This window comes from Stegastes partitus, unplaced genomic scaffold (assembly GCF_000690725.1).
Source record: "Stegastes partitus isolate 25-593 unplaced genomic scaffold, Stegastes_partitus-1.0.2 Scaffold72, whole genome shotgun sequence".
Classification (NCBI taxonomy): domain Eukaryota; kingdom Metazoa; phylum Chordata; class Actinopteri; family Pomacentridae; genus Stegastes; species Stegastes partitus.
In genome coordinates, this window is record NW_007577803.1 from 394,177 (window position 1) to 416,378 (window position 22,202).

At 40.2% G+C, this 22,202-nt stretch overlaps 1 protein-coding gene across 1 annotated transcript; it reads left to right on the forward strand.

Moving 5' to 3' along the window:
- Positions 1-1,668: 1,668 nt before the first annotated feature.
- On the forward strand, positions 1,669-22,127 carry appbp2 (amyloid beta precursor protein (cytoplasmic tail) binding protein 2). Its single transcript, XM_008276443.1, has 13 exons — positions 1,669-2,049; positions 5,999-6,087; positions 7,068-7,219; positions 9,411-9,534; positions 11,350-11,518; positions 11,627-11,716; positions 11,841-11,908; positions 11,996-12,101; positions 12,203-12,327; positions 12,823-12,908; positions 14,193-14,383; positions 16,456-16,621; positions 19,340-22,127. Exons 1-13 carry the CDS (start codon positions 1,912-1,914, stop codon positions 19,600-19,602), a joined length of 1,767 nt encoding a protein of 588 aa, XP_008274665.1. The 5' UTR covers positions 1,669-1,911; the 3' UTR covers positions 19,603-22,127.
- Positions 22,128-22,202: the final 75 nt, after the last annotated feature.

A 22,202-nucleotide genomic window follows, 5' to 3' on the forward strand; every position in this document is an offset into this window, starting at 1 on the left:
ATGGGTTATGAGGTTTTACGCACACTTGAAAAGTCATTAATGCAAAGGACGGCAGAACAAGTTAATGTACTTCTATTCGTGGGCTTATTTCAGAGATTCAGCTTTTAGTTTTGTTTGTCATCATAATATCATTTGAAATGAAACATTTTGCAAAGTAGAGGTATGTTCAGCAGTAGTGTCAGACTGCAGATGTAATACACTTTCACATCATCACTATAGTGATTTTAGTTCAGCTACCTAATATTAAATTATTTCAGTATCATCTCTTCTGACTTAAATGTAAAGTGTGAGTATGTACACTGTGACACACGTTGTCCTTTGTGATGTAATAATTCATTGACATCTGATAAGTGTTATAGGATTTTAAAACTATTTGACACATAAACTCCCTACTGCAGAAACCAGAAAACTGGATGGTTTCATATTCAGAAGATTAAATAAATTCATGTTTAACTACAAAAGTTATGTGTCGTAATATGTATAGTCGTCTTTTCCTTGTAAGTAAATGTTTTTTGTTGTGTTTTCTTGTTTTTTTGTTTAGTTTTGTTTCTGTCTGTAAAATTAGGGTACACTCAGAAAAATAAAGGTGCCACTCGGAACTAATAAAGGGTCTTAACAGTGATGCCACAGAAGTTTCTAGTTTTAAAGACCATTTTTGTAAACCGTTCTTTAAAGAATCCCTCAAGATGCCTCAAAGAACCACAAAAAATGTTCTTTGAGGCACCAGAAAGCTCTTTCACAAAAAATGGTTCTTTAACGGGCCATTTTCAAAATAGTTTTTTGTGACCCAGCTGAAAACAAAAAGCTCTTTCAAATGCTTCTTTGGTAATCTTTTTAAAGGAAATGGTTCTTCAAGCATTTTAAATGCAATTATTAAGTATTAGTGGGAAAACAAGCTTGTGAACATAGTTATTGCCCATTTATTAATGTTCCTGTTGTACACCATCTAATTATAGACAAGTCAGGTGTTTAAAATTTGAACTTCAGAGAAGCACTAAGTCCCATTGACTTATTGGCCAAGCACAAAAACTAAATCAGAGCCCGGCAACCTGACATTTCCTTGTGAATCCAAACTTAAAGTCATGAAACATTGCATTTGACTGCTGTAGACACATTGATTTCCATAACTTTTGTGTATGAATTGTAAATGTCAGAACTTGTAGTATTTCTGAGTCTTCCCCTATTTAATATTTTGCATTCTGAACTGTTGGTCAGACAGAAACACATTTTACAAGATGCCTGCTGGAGATTTGAGAAATCGTGAAGGGCATTTTTCACCGTTTTCTGATTATTCATTTACTTGAGAAAAAAAATTCAGCAGCTGTAATTGCATGCAATTAGCTACCATCTGTTGCTCTGATAAAAAATAAAAACCATTAGTACTTTAAGGAACTTCATTAAGTATGTGAAGAGCCATTCCCTCAATAGGGCTTCTTTCACTGGTGGCAGTATGAAGACGTACAGAGCCCCTTGAAGAGCCACTGTTTTTCCGAGAACAGTTGAATATTTCACCTGACTAGGCTTGGGTGGATGTGCATAAACACTGCATTGATATGGTAAAATCTGCGCATCAGATCTTAGTTTTGTCTCCGTGCATAACATGCTGTTTTGCATCGCCTGCACCATGACGTCAGTGCGTCACCGCCTGTGAGTGTGCGTCGGGACGGGGGCACGGAACTGCTGTAGGGTCGACGGATGATCGTAGATGAAGGAGAAAGATGGAAATTAAACAGCGGTTTTTAGAGTCGCGCCGCTGACCTGTCGATTGTACGAGTATTCGGGGGCTCACTGCAGAGCGAATGTTATATGAGGACTCCTGGAGGACGTGCTTTAATCGCGGTAAGGTAGCGAATGTAGGGAGAGTTGGGGAGGGCTGTAGCTGCTGGGGTTTTTTTGGAGAGGGAAAACAACATGGCTGCGGTGGAGCTCGAATGGATCCCAGAAACACTGTACAACACCGCTATCTCGGCGGTGGTGGACAACTACAGCCGGTCAAGAAGGGACATACGCTCGCTCCCAGAAAATATACAGTTCGATGTCTATTATAAGGTAAGCTTTACCAGCCAAGAGGCTCCGGTGTATCAGACAGCCACCATCCTGTGCGAGTTTCTCTAATCAGCTGCTAACATTGCTGCTAACGTTAGCAAAATATCGATAACGTTACGTCCGCTCCTGGAGACCAAATCTAGCTTTTTAAGGGGTCTAAATGAACTAACTAACCGCTTACCCTACCTTCCAATTACATAACATTAAACATAGTTTGTGTGTATCTGTATAATAAACGTTTGTTCAATAAGAAGCCATACGCGACATTGACCCTGTAGCTTATTGCATCAGTAACCGTGTAAATGAATTGTTTCAGTGATGTCGTGTTAATAAAGTGTTTCTGTGGGCCGGTTGTTGGATAGATCCACTGCGACCCACTTTCTTTAAAGCAACGCTTTGTTTTATATGAGCAAACATAGGATACAACTGATCTCTGCTATATCACTGTCAATTAGCCACAGACAGCCAACACACAACAGCTCTATTGAAAAACTATGACTTTGAAAACAGTTACTTTTTGTTCCCGTGACTCTGAGTTATCTAAATGTAAGTGAAATGAGACGGTAACTACACCTGTCTGTAAAAGGTCAGGTACAGTAGAACCTTACAGGGGCTCTGCACAGACAGGGACAATGCTTTATATGTGATGTGTGTTGGCATACACTGTGTTTTATTGGAGGTAGTTAAATGTCATAGATTGAAACTAGGACCTGTTCAGTGCTCCACCAACCAACCACCAGTGCCATACTATTTAATAAGGAAAATAACCTCATCCTGAGCAACTTTGTGTCTCTGAGTATAAAAGGAGTGTAAAAAACCCTTCCTTTCCATTGAGTCAGTAGGCTGTGGTAAGCTTGTTGACATAAAGTTATGTCAATAGGAAGTAGTTTATCTTTACTATTGCAGTTTTGTTGATTAGAATTAGAGTAATCTGTATTTTTTTTTATTATTGTTACACTACCATCGCCAAAGATCACCAACAGATGATCTGATCTCCTTCAGTCTCACACCACAGCTGTTCTCAGAAACCTGTATTTTGGGTCAAAAATTGCAAATGAGAACAACTGTTTTGTAAATGAATCTGGGTTAAGGCAGAGTGACTGGGTAAAAGAGAGTAGGGGAGCTGGGCGGGGTGCTTGAAATGAAACCATCTCCCTCCCTCCTTCCCTTGGCTTGTGTGTTCCCTTTCTGGCTTACTAGAACATACACGTAGAAATATCACGACTAACAGTCGATACACTGACAAGAAAGAAACATCAACATTCATGTCCTTGATAGTTTGTATTTGGCTGAGCTTACTGTATATATGGTTCACTGTTGGACAGATTTTGAGAACCTGCAACAAAACATCTTTTAAGAACTGGTGGAGTGTGTAATAGTACAGTATACCTACTATATATTATGGTGACAGCAGCAAAAAAAGCATAATAAAGAGCTTTTCCAACTGCTGATTGAAACAAATGTTGCACCTGTCAACCAGCAGGTTATAATCTACTGTAAGCAAACAGAAAGATTAAACTTGCCTCCAGAGTACTAAAATGACCTATTTCTAAGGAATAAAACCCTGAGGACATGAACTGTGTGTCAGCAGTGTTAGGTATGGATCGATTGTTTCTGGCTATTGACTGAATATAAATCAGATATCAATATCTTGGTCTTCTGGAACCGGACGTTTTGACTTAGAACTCTAAAACAATGTACATAGCCATATGGTAGCAACCTGTAAATCGCAAGGTAACCACGCCATAAAGCATACCCTGTTGGGACCTCAATTTACAAAATTAACACAAACGGTAACTTCCAGGACTAAACAAAATGAAGTGAAGTACCAGCAATAGCAGTTCCTTGAATGTTCATTGAAAGCTAGCTACAAAAAAAGCCAATCCCATAGACGGCATTGTTCAAATGTCTAACTTTGCAGCAGAAATAAACATGTTTGCAGCCTGGTACAAAAAACAATGATTTTGGTCTTTGTAGATAATTTTACAGTTCATGAGAACTGCATAGGAGCTGATTTTTTTAAATATTACTTTTCTGTTTAAATTACATCAAGGCTTAGAGTCATGTACAACTCAGGGTATTGCTTGTTTGAGTGACAGATAGGTGCTGTCATAGGACAGTTCATGGCCCAGAGACCTTTGAATGGACCACTTCAGCTCCACTCACATCCAACTCTTTGCTCATTTTTGACATAGCTGGTAGTTAGAAAGAGTCAGGCACTGCCAGAATGGTGATGGCTGGAGCCACCACATCGAGCTTTAAAACTGCTGTTCAGGAAACTTTTGGATGATGGCACAGAGTGTTTGTCTATGTTTGTATACAGTCAGTGAAAGACCACCATGTTGTATTGAAGGAGACTTGAAACTGGTATTTGAAAGCATTAGAAAAATGTTACTGAGGTAACAGATGAAGTAAGAAGTAGGATACATTTCTCATATACAATCTGACTTCTGTTTGTAGTCAGAGGAGTCGGCTCCTGCTGACCAGTAGAAAGAATGCAGACTTGCGTCACTACTGCTCTGGCCTCACTCTTCAAACCAGGGGGCTATCTCCATCTTTTATATACAGCCTATCCTCCTAACATGATGAAGAAAGCCACTTAAGCAAGTTTGTACAAAGTTTTTAGTAATGAGATCAACAATGTCACATTCCAAGGACTGAATGTACCAGCTACTACGAAACCTCTGTTTTCACGTATTCATGTGTGATTTGCAATACAAGTGGTGGTGAAAACATTTTGCTGGGACATTGTTTGAGCAAGATTGGATGGCCTGTAGCAAAGTGGTGGAGCTCTTATAGAGCTCCAACCCTGGATAATTTGCAGCTGCTGATACTGTTTAATATAAGCAGGCGTCTTGGAGCAAGAATATCTGTCATATTGTGCTGCTAGGTAGGGTTAGTTATACTGAATATCAATAAAATGTGTGTTTAACTTACATTTGTCCTGTGAGACCGCTGCCACAAGTTAATCTCTGGTCATCATTGTTTACAAAGAATTGAAGGTGCAACTGTAACAAAAGTGACAAAAAAAGGAGCAATAAATCACAATACGTTTTACATTTCTGAGGAAACTAAAAAGTTTACTAATCAGTAATTATACCAAAAGAAAAACCACCAAAAAATAGCAGAAGCAACTGGTGCACCCGCCCAGTTATGCTCATCATTGCTAAGTTGAATGCAACAGCTGATGACACCATGTGTCCCGAAAGTAGTACATGTCTTTCTGTAGCCCTCCAGCAGTAGAGTTAACAGTGTCAAGGGCTGTAATGAGTTATCAAACTAGACAGTACAAGACTGGTTTATGAACAAAGACTTGCACAGGTAATGACATTCAACACAAAGTACTGGACACATTAAAATGTCAACCTGCTGTTGACGTTACTTGAAAAAAAATCAGAGGATCACCAAAGTTACTACAAATCATTCTAAGGGGAACATGAATGTCTGTAAATTTCATTGTTGCACTTGCACTCAGTGTGCCATTATTTATCTGCTTCACTTATAATCTTACATCACTGACACACTGGGTGAGATTTCACCCAGTAACTGCAGGTCAAGAGCCACGGCTGTGACTGGTAGTGTTTCCCGTGAACGCTACCACGCAGAGCCATGGCATATAACAACTTCCAGCTCAGCACATTTTGATGACAGGCCAGACATCAGCAAATTTTTTTTTTGTTTAAACTCCTGAACAGCAGACAGCATTGTCTAAAGCATCACTTAAAACACACCCAAAATAGCACAGAAACTCCACTGTTGTAGTTACAGACCAGTAGGTGTTTTTTGTGTGTGTGTTTTTTCACTCAATAGTCTGCTGCTCAGACATGCCTTCCATACCTACATACTAAATAAGTTATTATCTAGACACATTGTGCTCCTAATGGAAGAGCTGACCTCTGTATTATTGTCAGTCTTATCTACTCCATCTTTGTATATGTGTGTGTGTGTTCAGCTTTACCAGCAGGGCCGGCTCTGCCAGCTGGGGGGAGAGTTCTGCGAGCTGGAGGTGTTTGCTAAAGTGCTGCGGGCTTCGGACAAAAGGTAAGGCCATAAAGAGAAAAGGCTTTGTTTTTAATCTCACACCATCTACATTAACCCATCAGTTGTTTTAGACGATGATCCCTGAGCCTGTGATCACTTAAATAGGTGGTTGTCAGAGCAGTTTATGTTATATGTGCTGAAAACAGTATTCATTGAATAGTGGGACGGCGCTTATCACATCCAATATTCAGCATTGATTTTTATTATTGGTGTCATCATTGTGTGTTTTTAACTGGTTACAGATCAGATAAATTAAGTTAAAATGTGCAACTTTGGCACACATTCTATTTGTAGTTGGCACTCTGTGATCCCACCACAGCACTATCTGATTAGTTACACGTCACAAGTTATAGATTGTCAACACTGCAAATGTTGAAAAGTGCTCTTCAAATGACACATGTGTAAATATTAATTGGTCTCCTTGATTACCCACAATCAGTGTTTGTATTGACCCTGAAATAATCATATTGTTTGGCTCCTACAGTATATTAATGACTTTTAAAAAAGGCAGATAGGGTTTTGTGATAGACAATGAATGTAACTTCATATAAAATAGCTAATGGAAAATCCCTTACCACAATAATGCACCCTTTAAGGCAGGGGTGCCCAATCCTGGTCCTCGAGAGCCCCTATCCAGCATGTTTTAGATGTTTCTCTCTTCCAACACACCTGATTCACATGATCAGGATCATCATCAAGCTCTGCAGAAGCCTGATAATGATCCTGATCATGTGAATCAGGTGTGTTGGAAGAGGGAAGCATCTAAAACATGCTGGATAGGGGCTCTCGAGGACCAGGATTGGGCACCCCTGCTTTAAGGGTTTAGGTATATTATTGATGTTTTGATGGGCTTAGTGTGAAAAGCCTGCCATTGCACGTAGATCAGTTGTTGTCATTTGCATTGTTATTCAGTGATTGGTCAGACGTTCTGCTTGTTTACACGACTGACATGCTCTCTTCCTTTGTCCTCCTCATTGCAGACATCTCCTGCACCACTGTTTCCAGGCCCTAATGGACCACGGTGTAAAAGTAGCCTCAGTTCTGGCAAACTCCTTCAGCCGTCGCTGCTCCTACATCGCAGAGTCTGACGCCCACGTCAAAGAGAAGGCTATTCAGTTCGGCTTTGTGCTGGGTAAATAACGGGGCAGGGAAGGGAACGTGTTCAAACGTCACTCTGAGACAGTCTGTGAGATGCAGGTCAAGGTTCTCGCTCATATTTTGGAGTTACTAAAGTAACCTCACATTTATTTTTGATGAATATAAAGTATATTTAATGATTTTTTAAATAGAATGTATTTTTATTCTATTTTGAAAAACTTAATCATCCTCAGCATGGAGGATACCAGGGTTGCACAAATTTCAGAAGAGATGCTTTGCTATTCTCATTTTGCTGCTGATCTTTGCTGAACCGGTTTGCCTTTGTCTTTAAAATTCCCCAAAGGTGTTCTGTTGGATTAAGTCAGTGACATACCTGGCCAAGTCATACTTTTCACTTCTTTAGAAACTCTTGTGTGATTTTGGCAATGTGCTTTGGATCATTATCATGTTGGAATATTGATCTACTGCCAAGCTACTGCAGACTAGGAGTCATCATGTAAGCTGGGATTTTGGTCTAACCGACAACATTCATGGTTCCATCTATGAATGTCATCCCACAGCATATTTTGTACTCATGTGGCTCATCACACTCCCACCTCTGTTCCTTACTGTCGGAGCTGTGCGTTTACTGTGGTCGTCCTGGCCAGAGTCACACCAAACATGTTAGACTCAGTCTGAGCTGAGCAGCGTTATGTTGCTCACATAGGACTAAAGAATGTGCTCCCAGTGTTGATCAGAAGTTTCATTTCACAGTTTATTCCCAAAGAGCAAGCGTTTTTCCTGGGATGCCGTCCTTTAATGTTCACGTTATGCAATATGTTATGTATGCAATTTTTTTCTTGCTGTCTAAGCTGCCACAGAAACTCTGATTTCCTTTAATAACCCAAGTTTTAAACACTGTGCAAGGAGCACCTAAGGATGGCCCCTGATTAGTGTTACTGTAGCAGCCACAAATGTTGTTTTTTGAGTATTGATCACTGGGTTAATAGTTTGTTTATTTGGTTGTCATGGTGATGTGGAACATGGGTCACGTGGGTGTAGTTGGTGACAGATTGAGCTGTCAAAAGGGCTGACAGTCAGTCATGTGGTCGCTTTGCCAGAGAGAGGAGGGCTGGGTAGCCGTAATTTTTGTTGACCGCCACGCTTGATTGACTTATGCTAAAGTGTCTTTATTTTTTTGACAAGTTTACCGTACTGCCTGCGAATCACCATTCACTTTTAATAAAAGGAGAGAAACATATCGAACTTTTGCACATTATTTAGGAAGCGACAGCGCGTCATACAATTAGACAGAACCCATCCTCGGCCTCTCAGTAACTGTAGCGACTTCCACAGTCGCTACAGTTACTGTGACTTATGTACTCGGAATACTGCTGCAAATGTGTTTAGACTGATTTTTAGCTGATTACTCATCTTCCTGTAATATTTTCCATCTTTGTGAAATGTCACAATCAGATTTTTCAGTTCGTTTCCACGTAGAGCCACGATGCAGACATGCTGATAGATGCAGCCCGTAGGTTAAAAACTGAAACAGGTCTTGAGTTCACACCTTATTTTACACCATGTTCATGCACTTAGAATAGTTGAAAACTATGAGTGCACTAAATTTAGTTCCAGTGGTAAATGTGTGGTAGTGATCACAGGTCTTTGCAAAGTATTTGTTTTTTAATTATTCATAGCAGGAAATCCTTCGCTGATCAACAGAAATAATACAATTATTGAGAGGTGAGGAATCCTGGAACCATTTGACACCATTTGGAACCACTGTGATTTTCCACACAGGTGTAATAACTTCTGCTGGATACTGTATTAAAAAGCACTCAATCCTTCTAGCTTTAACAGTTAATATATTCATTTCAATATTCATTTGTCGAGTGAAGCTGGTGCTAATAGTTTGTGGTTGGTGTTTGTGTTTGTTTCAGTCACCAACAAAACTAGCCTGTTACCTGTCATAAAGTCTAACTTAGCACAAGTTATGGTAACAAAGAATGCTCTCAACTGTATTTGAAAAATCATTTTGTTTTATGTACACACATAAACCAGCAGTTTCTATCAGTAAAAGAGGTAGCAGGTAGAAGAGGCCTAACTTTCTTTAGGTACCAAGCCTTGTTAGATTTTAGTTCAATTGAGGTTTCTTTATATAATGTTGACTAGACTCGCTGACTAACGTTATTCACTTCTTGAAAATCAATGTGGCTAAGGCTGTCTAATATTTTTACCTGTAGGTGGCTTCTTGTCTGATGCGGGCTGGTATGGAGATGCAGAAAAAGTGTTCCTGTCGTGCCTACAGCTGTGCACACTCCACAGTGAGGTCCTCCACTGCTACCGGGCTGTGGAATGCTGTGTCAGGTCAGTCTGAAAATCTCTGTGGTTACATTGACCAAAAAGACCCTTTGTGTAGAATGTATAAGTTAGGCCATTGCTAAGAGTTTGGCTGTGCCTCTTGGCCTTTGGCAAATGCTATCCTGAGGACCCGTAACATCTTTCTAAAGTAAGACTAACTTTAACAGTCTGCTCTAACTGACAGACACGTCTCTCTAGCAGACGGCACAATGTGGGTACTTTCACAGGTGCTTAGGCTGTGCTAACAGTTAAGTTAGGAGGCAGCTACAGAATAGTAGTGAAAAACAATAACAAATACTGCTTTAAGATCTTAGTGGACAATAATAGTGAACAAAACAGGGGAGAACAGTAGGTGTAATTGCAGGAGAAGAGGAGACAAACTGTTCAGTCTATGAGTTGATTTCATAGAAAACAGAAGAGAGCATCCTAGCGTCCCGTGATGCTCTGACATCTTGATTCCTATTTCTATTATACATAATCAGCTATAATAATCCTACTTTGAATGACAATTTCCCTGCTAACACGTGCTGTTAATATATAACCTCTAAGGTATATCAGTTCCAAATATCGGTCATTAAACTTTCTTGATTACCGATATTTAGTATTGGCACCAGCCCTGAAAAAAACACATCAGTCGATCCCTTATCTGAATGTGTCAGCACGCTATTCACGTTTCCTTAAAAGCAGCAATAGCAATGTTAAGTTGCTACTAGTAACATTTCTGTATCACTTCCAAGACAGTACAAGTCTGATCTGCATGTAGTTACATTAACAGATTGGCACACGCAAGACTATAAGAACCTTTCCAATGCAGGAACTCAGCGCAGGTATGAAGTTGCTTTAAAGGTTTACTGAATTTTACATTGTTGATAGCAGTGTTTACAAGGAGAAGAATGCTACTCGAAGAGGATTTTGAGAGGGCAGAAGAAATGGCACCTGTCTTGTCTGAATTCAGCTGGTGTACGCTCAGCAGTATTTTAGGGCCACCCAGAGGTACCTAGCACCAAGAGGGTCTTTCCTCTCTCCTGCAAACAGGTGGTTTGAATGTGCACCAAGGTGTGTACTGCCCCAAAATAGCCTGTGAGTTCTCGCGGTGGAAAACACCCTCATGCCATTGAAATGTAGACTGTTGTTATGGATGTGGTGTTTTAAAAGCAGCGACCTAATCCAAGCAGAAGCTTGATGTTTTGTCCAGTCTTGTGAATGCCATCCTTTTTTTCACGGCCCTCAGTAACATAAGATAGCCCTTTATTAACCCCACAGTGGGGAAATCTGCAATGTTCCTGCAGCAAAGACGGTGCAAACAATCAGGGAATCAAGTATCATAATAAAAATAAACCAAAGTATACATCACTCCTAGTGCTAAAAAATAACATTATTGCACATATCAGTGGTATTGCACGGTTTTTGGATGAATAGAAATACTGATGTTATTGCATAGATTGTCTATATTGCACTGATTGTACATGAGTAGAAAGACTAAGGAAATGTCATGTATTCTAGTGTATGTATAAATATAGATATTGCACAGGGTTTTTAAAATGCAAAATAGTTATAATTCACATGATATTGTACCAAAGAGATGTATGACAGGTATGTCTGCATGAAGCCATTAAGAACCTTAATAATAAAAGGGGCCTAAGTCTGAATGACAGAATGCCATCGCCTAACATATTGATGAAGCAGCAGTGCATGTTGGAAAAGGACTGATGACAGTTACCTTGATAATACAACTAAATAATGACCAAATCAGAAAAACCTCAAAAACATCACACACAATTCTGAGATTGTTATTAAACCCTTCTTCTCTTTTCTCTTCAGGCTGCTTCATGTCCGCAATGGAAATTGTAAGTATCACTTGGGGGAGGAGACCTTCAAGCTTGCTCAGTCTTACATGGACAAACTAGCCAAACATGGCCACCAGGCCAACAAGGCAGCGCTGTATGGTGAGCTTTGTGCCTTGCTCTTCGCCAAAAGCCACTATGATGAGGTAAGAATGTTTAACCACTGATTGATGTTTTGTTTGTCTTAAAGTACTGCGATGGTGCTGAATAATGTGTAACTCCTGTTTTGTCTTTGCGTTTTCCTTATGTCCCAGGCGTACAGGTGGTGTATAGAGGCTATGAAGGAAATTACTCCTGGGCTGCCTGTCAAAGTAGTAGTTGATGTCCTCAGACAAGCATCCAAGGTAACAATTAGATCAGTTGAAAGATTAAGAAAATTTCCCTGAGTTGGAAATCTGTTCATATTTAGACGCTCGGATACAAATTCAGACATGACTGTGTAAAGTTTGACTTGTGTCTTCACTGCAGGCCTGTGTGGTAAAGAGGGAGTTCAGAAAAGCAGAGCAGCTGATCAAACATGCAGTGTTTCTCGCAAGGTAACCTGCTGTGTCTTATAGGGACTGCACATTATTCTTATTCCTTTTGTTGTCAGGGATTCTGATTGAGTGTTTTGTCTTTTACAGAGAACATTTTGGACACAAGCATCCCAAGTACTCCGACACGCTGCTAGATTATGGATTTTACTTATTAAACGTAGACAACATATGCCAATCAGTTGCTATTTACCAGGTAAGTAGAGTGATCGGCAACCAAAGTGTGTCCATGTTTTATATATCCTTGTTTTTATAAAGTTTCTCTAATTGAATCCGTTTTCGGTGTACAAATCTCAGACCGCCCTGGACATTCGACAGTCTGTGTTTGGGGGAAAGAACATCCATGTTGCCACAGCCCATGAAGACCTGGCCTATTCTTCATACGTGCACCAGTACAGCTCTGGGAAATTTGACAACGCTCTGTGAGTACAATAAATCTTGCAAAGTCAGGACTATTCCTAGATCAGTCAGGTAATTACATTCAACACGAGCTTCCTTGTAAGTGAAGCACAAGACTATGAGTCATACTGGGTTACTGCTGTCACTCTATGTCCTGCTGTTTATGTGATATGGATGCATGCTTAATGGCGTGTGCCATTGCATATAAAAAATATATATATATATAATTTTACACAGTGCCAAATTTATAGATTGGAAGGAGCTGAGTGGGAGATGTTTTTTCTATGTAATTAATCTTGTTATTCTCCCCGGGTGTACAAAGACAGTGATTCAGTATCGGGTAATTATGTGACCTCTGTGACTCAGATTTACTTTTGCACTGTATGAGCTTCAAAACAACTTTCTTCAAGGGAAAAAGCTTGATTTTCTTGGAAGTGTTTTTCCTGAATTAAACAGAGCTTCTAGCCAAGTTTCAGTTGCGTGATATGTTTTGGTCAGCTGCTGTGTTTTCCCCACAGATTCCATGCAGAACGTGCCATAGACATCATAACTCACATTCTGCCTGAGGACCATCTTCTGTTGGCTTCCTCTAAGAGAGTCAAAGGTAAAGCAGATTTCTCGGAGATGCTGGGCTGCTGCCCACTGTGTGACGAGCACAGTATCATGAACACAATCCATCTTCAAAACAACAATCATTTCCCCTTGTGCCTAATATGTATATACATGTTGCAGACATTTTCAACCGTTCAGATTCCAATCTTGGAGAAAGGGCACACAAATCCAAGGAAACATTTACACAAATGATAAAGCCGAGTTACTGTGATGAAACGTCAGGCTCCGAAGCAGAATCCATGAATTAGCCACTGTTTCATCGCTGACTGTGCAGTGCAATAAAATAACTGACACATGCTGGCAAATAGTGTTTGTGTTTTATCAAATACTGTCACATTTGTTTTCTATATTCCTGAAATTCAATTCAGTCAGAGGCTTCAGATTACTTAAACCATTTAAACATCAACAACAATTAGTAAACTTTTTTTTTTTTCTTAAAGAGAAAAGATAATGCGGTGTTCATACTGAGTAATTATCCATCCTGTTTTGTTGTGGTGATGAGTTTAGTTTCGCTTTTCTGCTAGTGGTGCTACATTATGTTGCTTCTGTAGGTCTAGTCTGATTCACCAGACTGCAGATCTAAGCCTGCTATTGGCTGCATGTTTCACCCAAGACTCTTTCGCTTTCATTGTCTGCATCCTGCTGCTTTTATAATCTCCTCTATGGGAAACAAGAGCGTGAACCTCCAAGCAGCAACCTACACGCTGAGAATGGCAGGTTTTGACAAAGATTCGGATTGTTTCATAAAGCAGCCCTATTTGTTTTTTTTGTTTAGTTTTTTTTTTTTTGCTGAATGATTCTAAAGATCTACAAAGACTATGTTCACAGCATTTGCAACAAGGACCTTTTTTATGTTTGCCTGTCATTTATGAAAATCTAATTCAAAGTTCCTCCCCAAATAGCATTTTGCATTTTTACTGTAGTTGCCTTCTGGGCTGGCTACACAAGATGATTATGAAATACAAACAATCCAGTGTGTTCCGTGATAGCAGTATGATGGTGGGTGCAGTCAGACGAGGATGGGAAATTAGCACCAACTAGGTTCTGGTCAAATGTGAAAGTGACTGGTAGATTTCAGGCACATTCTATTGATTCCTCTTGAGTGGCTTTTGATTTTAAACATTCATCCGTCAGTAGCTGGAACATGTTCACATTTAAAAAGTTAATTGTTCTACCTTGAGCCAGACCATTCTCCAGTGCTGACACAGCGTAGTGGCGATAGACCTGGCTATGCACAATTACTTTCAGTCTAACATGTGTCCTTTGTTCCCACAAGCACTAATCCTGGAGGAAATCGCCATTGACTGCCACAATAAAGAGACAGAAGAGCGTCTCCTGCAGGAGGCCCATGACCTGCACCTCTCCTCACTGCAACTGGCCAAGAAGGCCTTTGGGGAGTTCAACGTCCAGACAGCAAAACATTACGGCAACCTAGGACGACTCTACCAGTCCATGAGGAAGTTTAAGGTGAGTTGAGACATCTCTTTTTTTGTTTGTTTTTGAATGATCCCTAGTCTGGTGTACATGCAGAGAAGGATCCATTCAAATGTTGTTTTTTTTGCGCTGGGATGGAGAGGGTCGGTTATCAGTAATGAACACTTGAACAATATTTCCTCTCCCTCTTCCCTCTTGAGTTGACAACTTTGCAGTGTAACTAAATGGGAAAGTCTCTGTTAGAGCTGTTGATAAAACACACATCGACGTCGTACTGTTCTCGAGCACTTAAGCTGGTCATTGTGGTTCTGCTTTTAAAACAGAACCCAGTGCTATAGTCTTTTTGGGTCTTATTAGATTATCAGGCTGCACCTGATCCTAAGAAGTTAAATCCAACTGAGAAACAAAATGACTTGACCAGAGACCTACCGAAAAATAATAATATGTTAAACCTAACCGACTGAATTTTGGTCCCTATTTAATGCTAAAAATATTTGAGATATGTGATGTTGAATGTTCTTTTTGCGTTCTGTGGAACACAAAAACTGGTATTTGTGGTGCTTAAGGTCCCATTGAAATGACTGCTGTATAAAGTGTACAACAAGATTACTTAAACGTTTAATGATTCAGATTTGCATAACCTTACAGCCACTGCATTACTTCTACATTGAGCAGTACAATATTTTCTGTTATGTGAAATTATGAACAGTTTAGATATACTATATGAAACATACAGACACCCAGAATAAGAACTGTGCTCCTCAGCATGGAGGATACGAGTGTTGCACAAATTTCTGGAGAGATGTTCTGCTATTCTTCAGAGGCTACTTTTTCAGCAGTTGCAGTTGTGTTGCTCTGCCTTTCTCTGTAAACTTCCCTGAAGGTGTTCTGTTGCATTCAAGTCAGGTGACATACATAGCCAGGTCATAGTTTTCACTTTGTTCTTCTTTAGAAACTGTTTTGTGATTTTGGCAGCGTGCTTTGGATCTTTATCATGATGAAGTAGTCCTCTTCTGTCAAGCTTCTGCAGGCTGAAAGTCATCTTGTCAGCTAGTATTCTGGTATATCCATGGTTCCATCTATAAATGTCATTTCCCCAACACCTCTTGCACCTGTGCAGCCCCATATCATCACAGCCTGTGCTTCAGTGTTGATCAGCTGGACCCCATCTGTGCTGACCAAATTTCTCTTGGTCTCATCTGACCAAAGAATTTACTCCCAGTATTCATTAGGGTTCTTTTCATGTTTCATCGCAAAGTTGAGTCTTGAGTCTAGAAGAGCAAGCAAGGGTTTTTTTGTGAATGCTGTCCTTAGAGGTTGACGATTTGCACAATTCTTCGAAGTGTCTGAGCTGCCCCAGAAATGCAGATTTCCACTGAAAACCCTTGTGCCAAGTCTGAAGTGTGTGCCAGAGGTAGATTGTACAAATAGTGCACTGTCCGTAGCGTCATTTTAGAAGGATTAGTGATGCTATGGCTGGATCTGTACCTCCTGATTTCTGCTGCAATTGTGATTGGACTCATTTTAAGTTGGTCACCGATCTTCCTGTGTCCTTTTTCATTTTTGCGAAGTCTCATGATCAGATAATCTCATTTTCTGTAGAGCAGTGTACTCACTCCTGTTGTGTACTGTATGTAAGATGCTGTATTTCATTCATTTGCTTAATAAAAAGGTCGAGTGGAGATGAAATGTTAGACTCTCTGTAGTCCTATAGTGATGTAATGTAGGCTGAAATGATTACAGACAAGAATTTCAGATCTTAAAGTTAACAGGGGACCAATGTGGCACTGCTTTAAATCCCACAAAAGTATGCAATATTAATCTCTAGATTATCGAAAAATAGCAAGAGAAATGATTGTTGTAAAGCGTGGAAACCTAACAAGCATTGTAACTCTGTTTGTCATGGCATAATGTCACAAGTCTACTTTACCCCAGTTACGACATTTACAGGCATTTACCCAAAACTCTGTTCCTTCCGTGGAACAGGAGCACAATGTTTTTTTTATTTATTGGCAAAGGGCAAGAAACAGAATGTAAAAATGTACTTGGTATTTTAAGTTTATCCCTTAATCTGTTTATCTGTCTTTGTGTAACTGTGTATCCAGGAGGCAGAGGAAATGCACATCAAAGCCATCCAGATCAAGGAGCAGCTACTGGGCCATGAGGACTATGAGGTGGCTCTGTCTGTGGGTCACCTGGCCTCTCTCTACAACTACGACATGAACCAGTACGAAGACGCAGAGAGGCTCTACCTGCGCTCCATCGCTATTGGTCAGTGGGAGGATAACATCAGTAGAGGCCTGTTTTGAAATGTTTCACTGTAAATGAACATATGCAGCACCCAAGACCTGTGTCATGCAACAGGTTCAGCTCGGTCAGGGTTGATTTTGGTTACGAGGCTTCACTGAGCCGACTAATGAGCATCACAAAGCAGGTTTTAAGTGTTCTGATTTGCTCTGGGTATATTAACAAAGTTCAGCGTGTTCACATAAGGGCGGCTGTGGCTCAGGTGGTTGAGCGGTTGTCCTCTAATCATAAGGTTGGTGGTTCCATCTCCTGCCCCTCCACAGTTGAAGTGTCCTTGGGCAAGACACTGAACCTGAAGTTGCTCCCAATAGCAGGCAGCACCTTGCATGGCAGCTCTGTCGCCATTGGTGTATGAATGTGTGTGTGAATGGATGAATGACAAACACATTGTAAAGTGCTTTGAGTGCCGCTAAGGTAGAAAAGCGCCATAGAAGTGCAGTCCATTGACCATTTATGTAAGGGAGTCTTTTAATTACAAGCCAGTCACATGCAAAATCACTAGATCTTGAATGTGCCACCAGGGGGGCAATTGAATTATTGCAGCAGGAGAAGGTATATATTATCATTTGTGATTTTGCTACTGGGTGGTATCTATGAGCATATTTATTTCTAATTAAAAGGATTATGGAGTCACTGTATACTTAATTAGAATTCTCACAGCGTTAACTAGACAAATATTTGATGTAGAAAAGTTACGTCATTTTATCTGAGTTGCAGTGGTAGAAAAGCAATGACAAAGATATCTGCTGTGAAGCAATCTCTGTCTGGTGATGAAAGACATTCAGTACAAATAATATGGAAGTACAAATGTCAGTTATTAAGATGGTAGTATGGTCAATTGTAGCAGCGGTCCTTGACCACCGGGCCGTGGGTCATTTGGTACCGGGCCGCACAGAAAGGAAAAAAAAAAGTTTTATTCTTTTATTGTTTATTTCCAGCGCAGTCTACAGGGTGTTTAATTTTAAAAAAGTACTCGATCATTTCCCCGTCACTTCCGACTGTGCTTGTCTCCCGCAACTTGACTGTCAGTTTTCATGCTCGGCTGTTAAACGAAGCCGTCAGTCTAACCGCTGCTGAAATGTATAAAAAAAAAAAAACGCCCCGGAAAACCTCCTTGGAAAAGGGGAAAAAACCAAGGCCGAAAAAAAACAAAAAAGAAAAAAAAAATTAACAAAGAAATTTTATTCATTTGTGAAACTTTTTAACAGAAAAAATACAGTTTTTTGTTATGTGTGCAATGACCGGTCCGTAAAAATTTCTTGCGTAAAACCGGTCCATAGTGCAAAAAAGGTTGGGGACCGCTGAATTATAGTATGTTAGAAAACCTAATCATTTGAATGGGTATCATGGAAGTATAGTAAGTTTGCACGATTATCACAGTTATCAAAGTGATTGTGTTTTTGTGAACTTCTGGTGCTTTGCTTTGTATGTGGGCTCGTTACATGATTAGCCATCCAGTGAAGTTACCATAGTAATTACCGTGGCTGGAAGTGACCTGACTTCTTGATACCTGAAAGCCTGGGTAAAGCCCAAAGATAACCGACCAGCCCTCCAATTTGACGTAACACAGCCCTGCGATCACTCCTGTGGCTCATGGATTCCAGGAAAATGCTGTTTTTGTTGTGTGCTTCCAGCCGTGCTGCTCCACAAGTGAACCCAGCTCTGAGCCAAAGCTGGCAGCTGAGTCCGACTGGTTTGATGTGATTCTCTATCTCATTGATACAATCCTCTAGTGCTTAAAACCTGTCCGAGCCTTGATGGTATCCAGTATCGTTAGCCTCCAGTAGACTAATTAGCTTGTAATTAACCCTCTGAACCTGAAGCAGTTTCTGGGTGGGTTTTGCTCCTCTTACAGTTTTATTCGCTGGGAACTAATTTTTCACTACAATCTAAAGTTCTGAACTTCCTGCTATAAGTAAAGGGAACTATAAAATGTCTATGTGGAGTATGTTACCGCTATAACTCATTACCAGTTACATTGCTTTGTTGTGTTTACAAAAATGGCAAAGTGGAATCAGCATGTACAACATTTTTTTCCCCCAAATGCTTGTATGAAAAGAACAGAAGCTCCATTTGCAATACAGATTTTATTGCTTATGTTTTACATCCTCAAATTAGATGTTTTTTCACACTGCTATTCACATCATCTCAAGAAAGATATTCTCATGCTGAATTTACCTTCAAACAGTTTACTGACGGCTCGCTCCTTTGTTTACCATTTTTGAGCTATGCTTTATTTAATTCATTGATCGGGTTTGTTATATTTTCCTCTCCGTTTCTTGTCATCTCCTCTGTGCTCTGTGTAAACTGCCTGCAGTTCACCTGAGTCCTTGAATTTACTTTAAAAGAGACACACTGAATGAAGTGATTAGAGAGATCACAATTTTAAGCTTAGATTTTGTACATTTTTCTGACAGAAACACACATTACGTATGATGCGTTCAAGGACCACAGACTTTCTGTTCAGAATCTGTAAGCAGGCAGGTTTTAGGTTCCTCTAACACCTTTGAAATAGTGGAAAATGTCCAAAGATATTATGTAGAGAGTCCAAAATCCAAAGATGTTCTTTTACCACAATGTAAAACAGTAATAAGAAGGTAATTACCACATTTTACTTAAGTCAATTGATTAATTCCCCTGTAATGATTACCAACATGTTGTCTGATGTTTCTGTCCTCACAGGTAAGAAGCTGTTTGGAGAAGGTTACAGTGGACTGGAGTACGACTACCGAGGCCTGATCAAACTCTACAACTCAGTGGGGAACTATGAGAAGGTGTTTGAATACCACAACGTACTGTCCAACTGGAACCGGCTGAGGGACCGGCAGTTTGCTGTGGCAGACGCCCTGGAGGATGTCAACACTACACCCCAGCAGACCCAGGAGGTGGTACAAGCTTTCCTATTGGCTCAGAGCCTAGGCCCCACCCGCCCCTGTCTCGGCTGATTTTATGAGGGAAGAGAGAGAGGGGGGGAAAAAATAAAAAAAGACACGTGGGTTTTTAGCCTGGTGAGGACATAAAATAAGCCTAAACGTGATGCTTCAGTTGCACACAATTAGTAATACACATGAAATTCAAGCATCACCGGCGGGTCAGTTGGCTTTACGGTCACTGCAGCTGCCAGTACACACACACAGACATGCACACACATGTAGTCGTGAAAGAAAAAATTTTAAAAAATAGAGAAAACACTGTTATCAAACCTCATCAACACACTCACACACATACCCACAATGCAGCTCTATTCAGCAAACTGCTGCATTTCTCCAAGAGAAAGAGGACACACGACTGAGGGGAGGGTGGGGATTAAAAAAGAAAAACCTCAAACATCCTGCAAGGATGACAAATGACCTCTCCTCTTCTCTTGTTTCACTCGCCTTCTTCTTCTCAGTTGGGAATCAGAGGACATTTTTGCTTTTGTATTTGAACCAGTGTAGCTCTGAACGCCATGAGACTCACCACAGACCGAAACCATGTTCTCCAGGGCTATGTACATGACAGTGTCCGGACCCCCCACACTCATCTGTGAAATACAGCCCACATCCATCAGCATAATCACTCGGCGGATCACAGATGAAAATAGTTGGATATTTTTGACACTTGTACAGTAAAATAATACAGATTGTACACTTAAGTTTCAGTTGAAGGCTTCTTGTTTTTTTGTTTTTCTTGCAAAGAAGTGAAAGTGGACCCTAAGAAGACTTCATTAAACTCCTGTTTTGAACTGCTTGGTGGAGAGAGATTACAAACAGTGGAATGTGTTGAACCAGTGGGTATGTTGTTACACACATAACAGGCTTCACGGGTCTTGTTTTCAATTTATTTTATCTCTCTTTTTTTTTTTTTTTTCCAGCTTAGTACTGACATAGCATAATTAAAATGCCAATAATTTATATGCAAAAGTGTATGTTTATGTAGCCCTTTTGTTATGCTTTCTTATTGAGTGAGCCATGAATCCTGAAGAAGCAAATCAACACTATAACAACAAGGGACGTGGAAAGGAGTGCATAGAGGAAGATGCTACTTGTACAAAGGCTTGGAAGCCTCCCCTTTATTTCTTAATGATGAGGCTTCATGTATGAGTGTGTGTGTGTGTGTGTGTGTCAGTATACACAGATAGAACTCTGGGTGCCCAAGTGCTCCACTGATGACTACCAGCCTTACACCAGCTTGCAGTTATCTGTCTGTAGACGGACCCATACTTTTAAGTGCTAAATAAACTATTATACCCTTAAGGGCACTGCAATGGGGACCAATATTGTGTGTGTGTGTGTGTGTGTGTGTGCGTGTGTGTCTCCAGCCTTTCTATTTGTACATCTGGCCTTTCCTCTCCACTCCCTCCTGTCAGAAATCCCATTGAAGTCCTAGGTTTTTTTTTTGTTTTTTCCTATAGTTGAACCATCAGTGTTTCTGTCCAAGGTCTCATCTGTCATTTCACTAAAGCCTCAGGCTCAACCGTCTTGCTGTCAAGGTGCTGGTGCTCGCTCACAAAGGACCAATGAGGAGTAGAAAAACCTGGAAACAGCCAATAATGTATTCTTTTAAAAATTTGAATGTTGCGATGCTTTGTAATGGCTCATGTCAGTGAAAGTGACCTGAAGCCAAACCTTTCCTACATTATACAGGTTTACATGCAGAGCTACTGGAGGATGTGGACGCTCATATTACAAGAAAAAAAAAACCTAAACCACTCCTCACTTACCTCCCTGCAACATAGGCCTGTGACAAAAAGTTGGTTAAAACATTTAGAATTTTATTTAATTGAAATGTAGAAAACAGCCTCGTACAGGGACCCTGTACATTTTAGTACATGATTGTGGTCAAGATAAGAACTTGACAGTTTACAGCTTGTTAGCGCTCTCTGGTGGACACATGATGTATCTGGAAACTGTTTCTAAATGACCTAAAATAGGTTTTTGGCATTTCTGACTGACGTTTTACGTGTTTTACGGGCCAATCTAAACACAGATTAATGCATATCTGTGGTATCTGTGATCCCATAGAGCATTTTTTTCACTCTTAAGATGTATCCTTAGAATATTTTTAGTCATAAAACTACACAGTATTTCAAGGAATAAGTACAAAAGTGTGTAGTTTGAGTTTTATTCTTATTTCCTATCAGGGTGATCATCCCAGGTTCCCCTTTGAGGGTCCTGAACCACTGATTGTGCTATTGGTATCTGTCCCAGCAGTACTTTGGATTTAATCTTTTCAAGCTCCACTGGAACATACAAGTAGTCCACTTTTTTGTTTTTTTACACCATTAGAAGTGACAAATAGACCTTCCTGTGATTTGGGTGAGCTGACACTTTTGGTCCAGTGTGGCTGTGGATAAACAAAGACAGGCATGACGTCTGTGCTGGCGTAGCGAAATCACCGATGAGATTTTGTACAACGCAGTCTGGGCTGTAGGCATTAATATGTGCAACATTACTGATGATGTGATGCCTTGGATAAAAAAAAAAAACCCACTGTTTCTTACTTTCTGTTTGTTTCTAAATGAATGAAGAAAACGAGCTTTGCCTTGCTGTTGCTTCAGTGCTGT

Coding starts and splice junctions, on each gene's coding strand:
- appbp2 (XM_008276443.1), top strand. CDS start 1,912: ATGGCTGCGGTGGAGCTCGAATGGATCCCAGAAACACTGTACAACACC. Junction 11,717..11,840: donor TCCTCAGACAAGCATCCAAG/GTAACAATTAGA, acceptor TCTTCACTGCAG/GCCTGTGTGGTAAAGAGGGA. Junction 11,909..11,995: donor CATGCAGTGTTTCTCGCAAG/GTAACCTGCTGT, acceptor TGTCTTTTACAG/AGAACATTTTGGACACAAGC.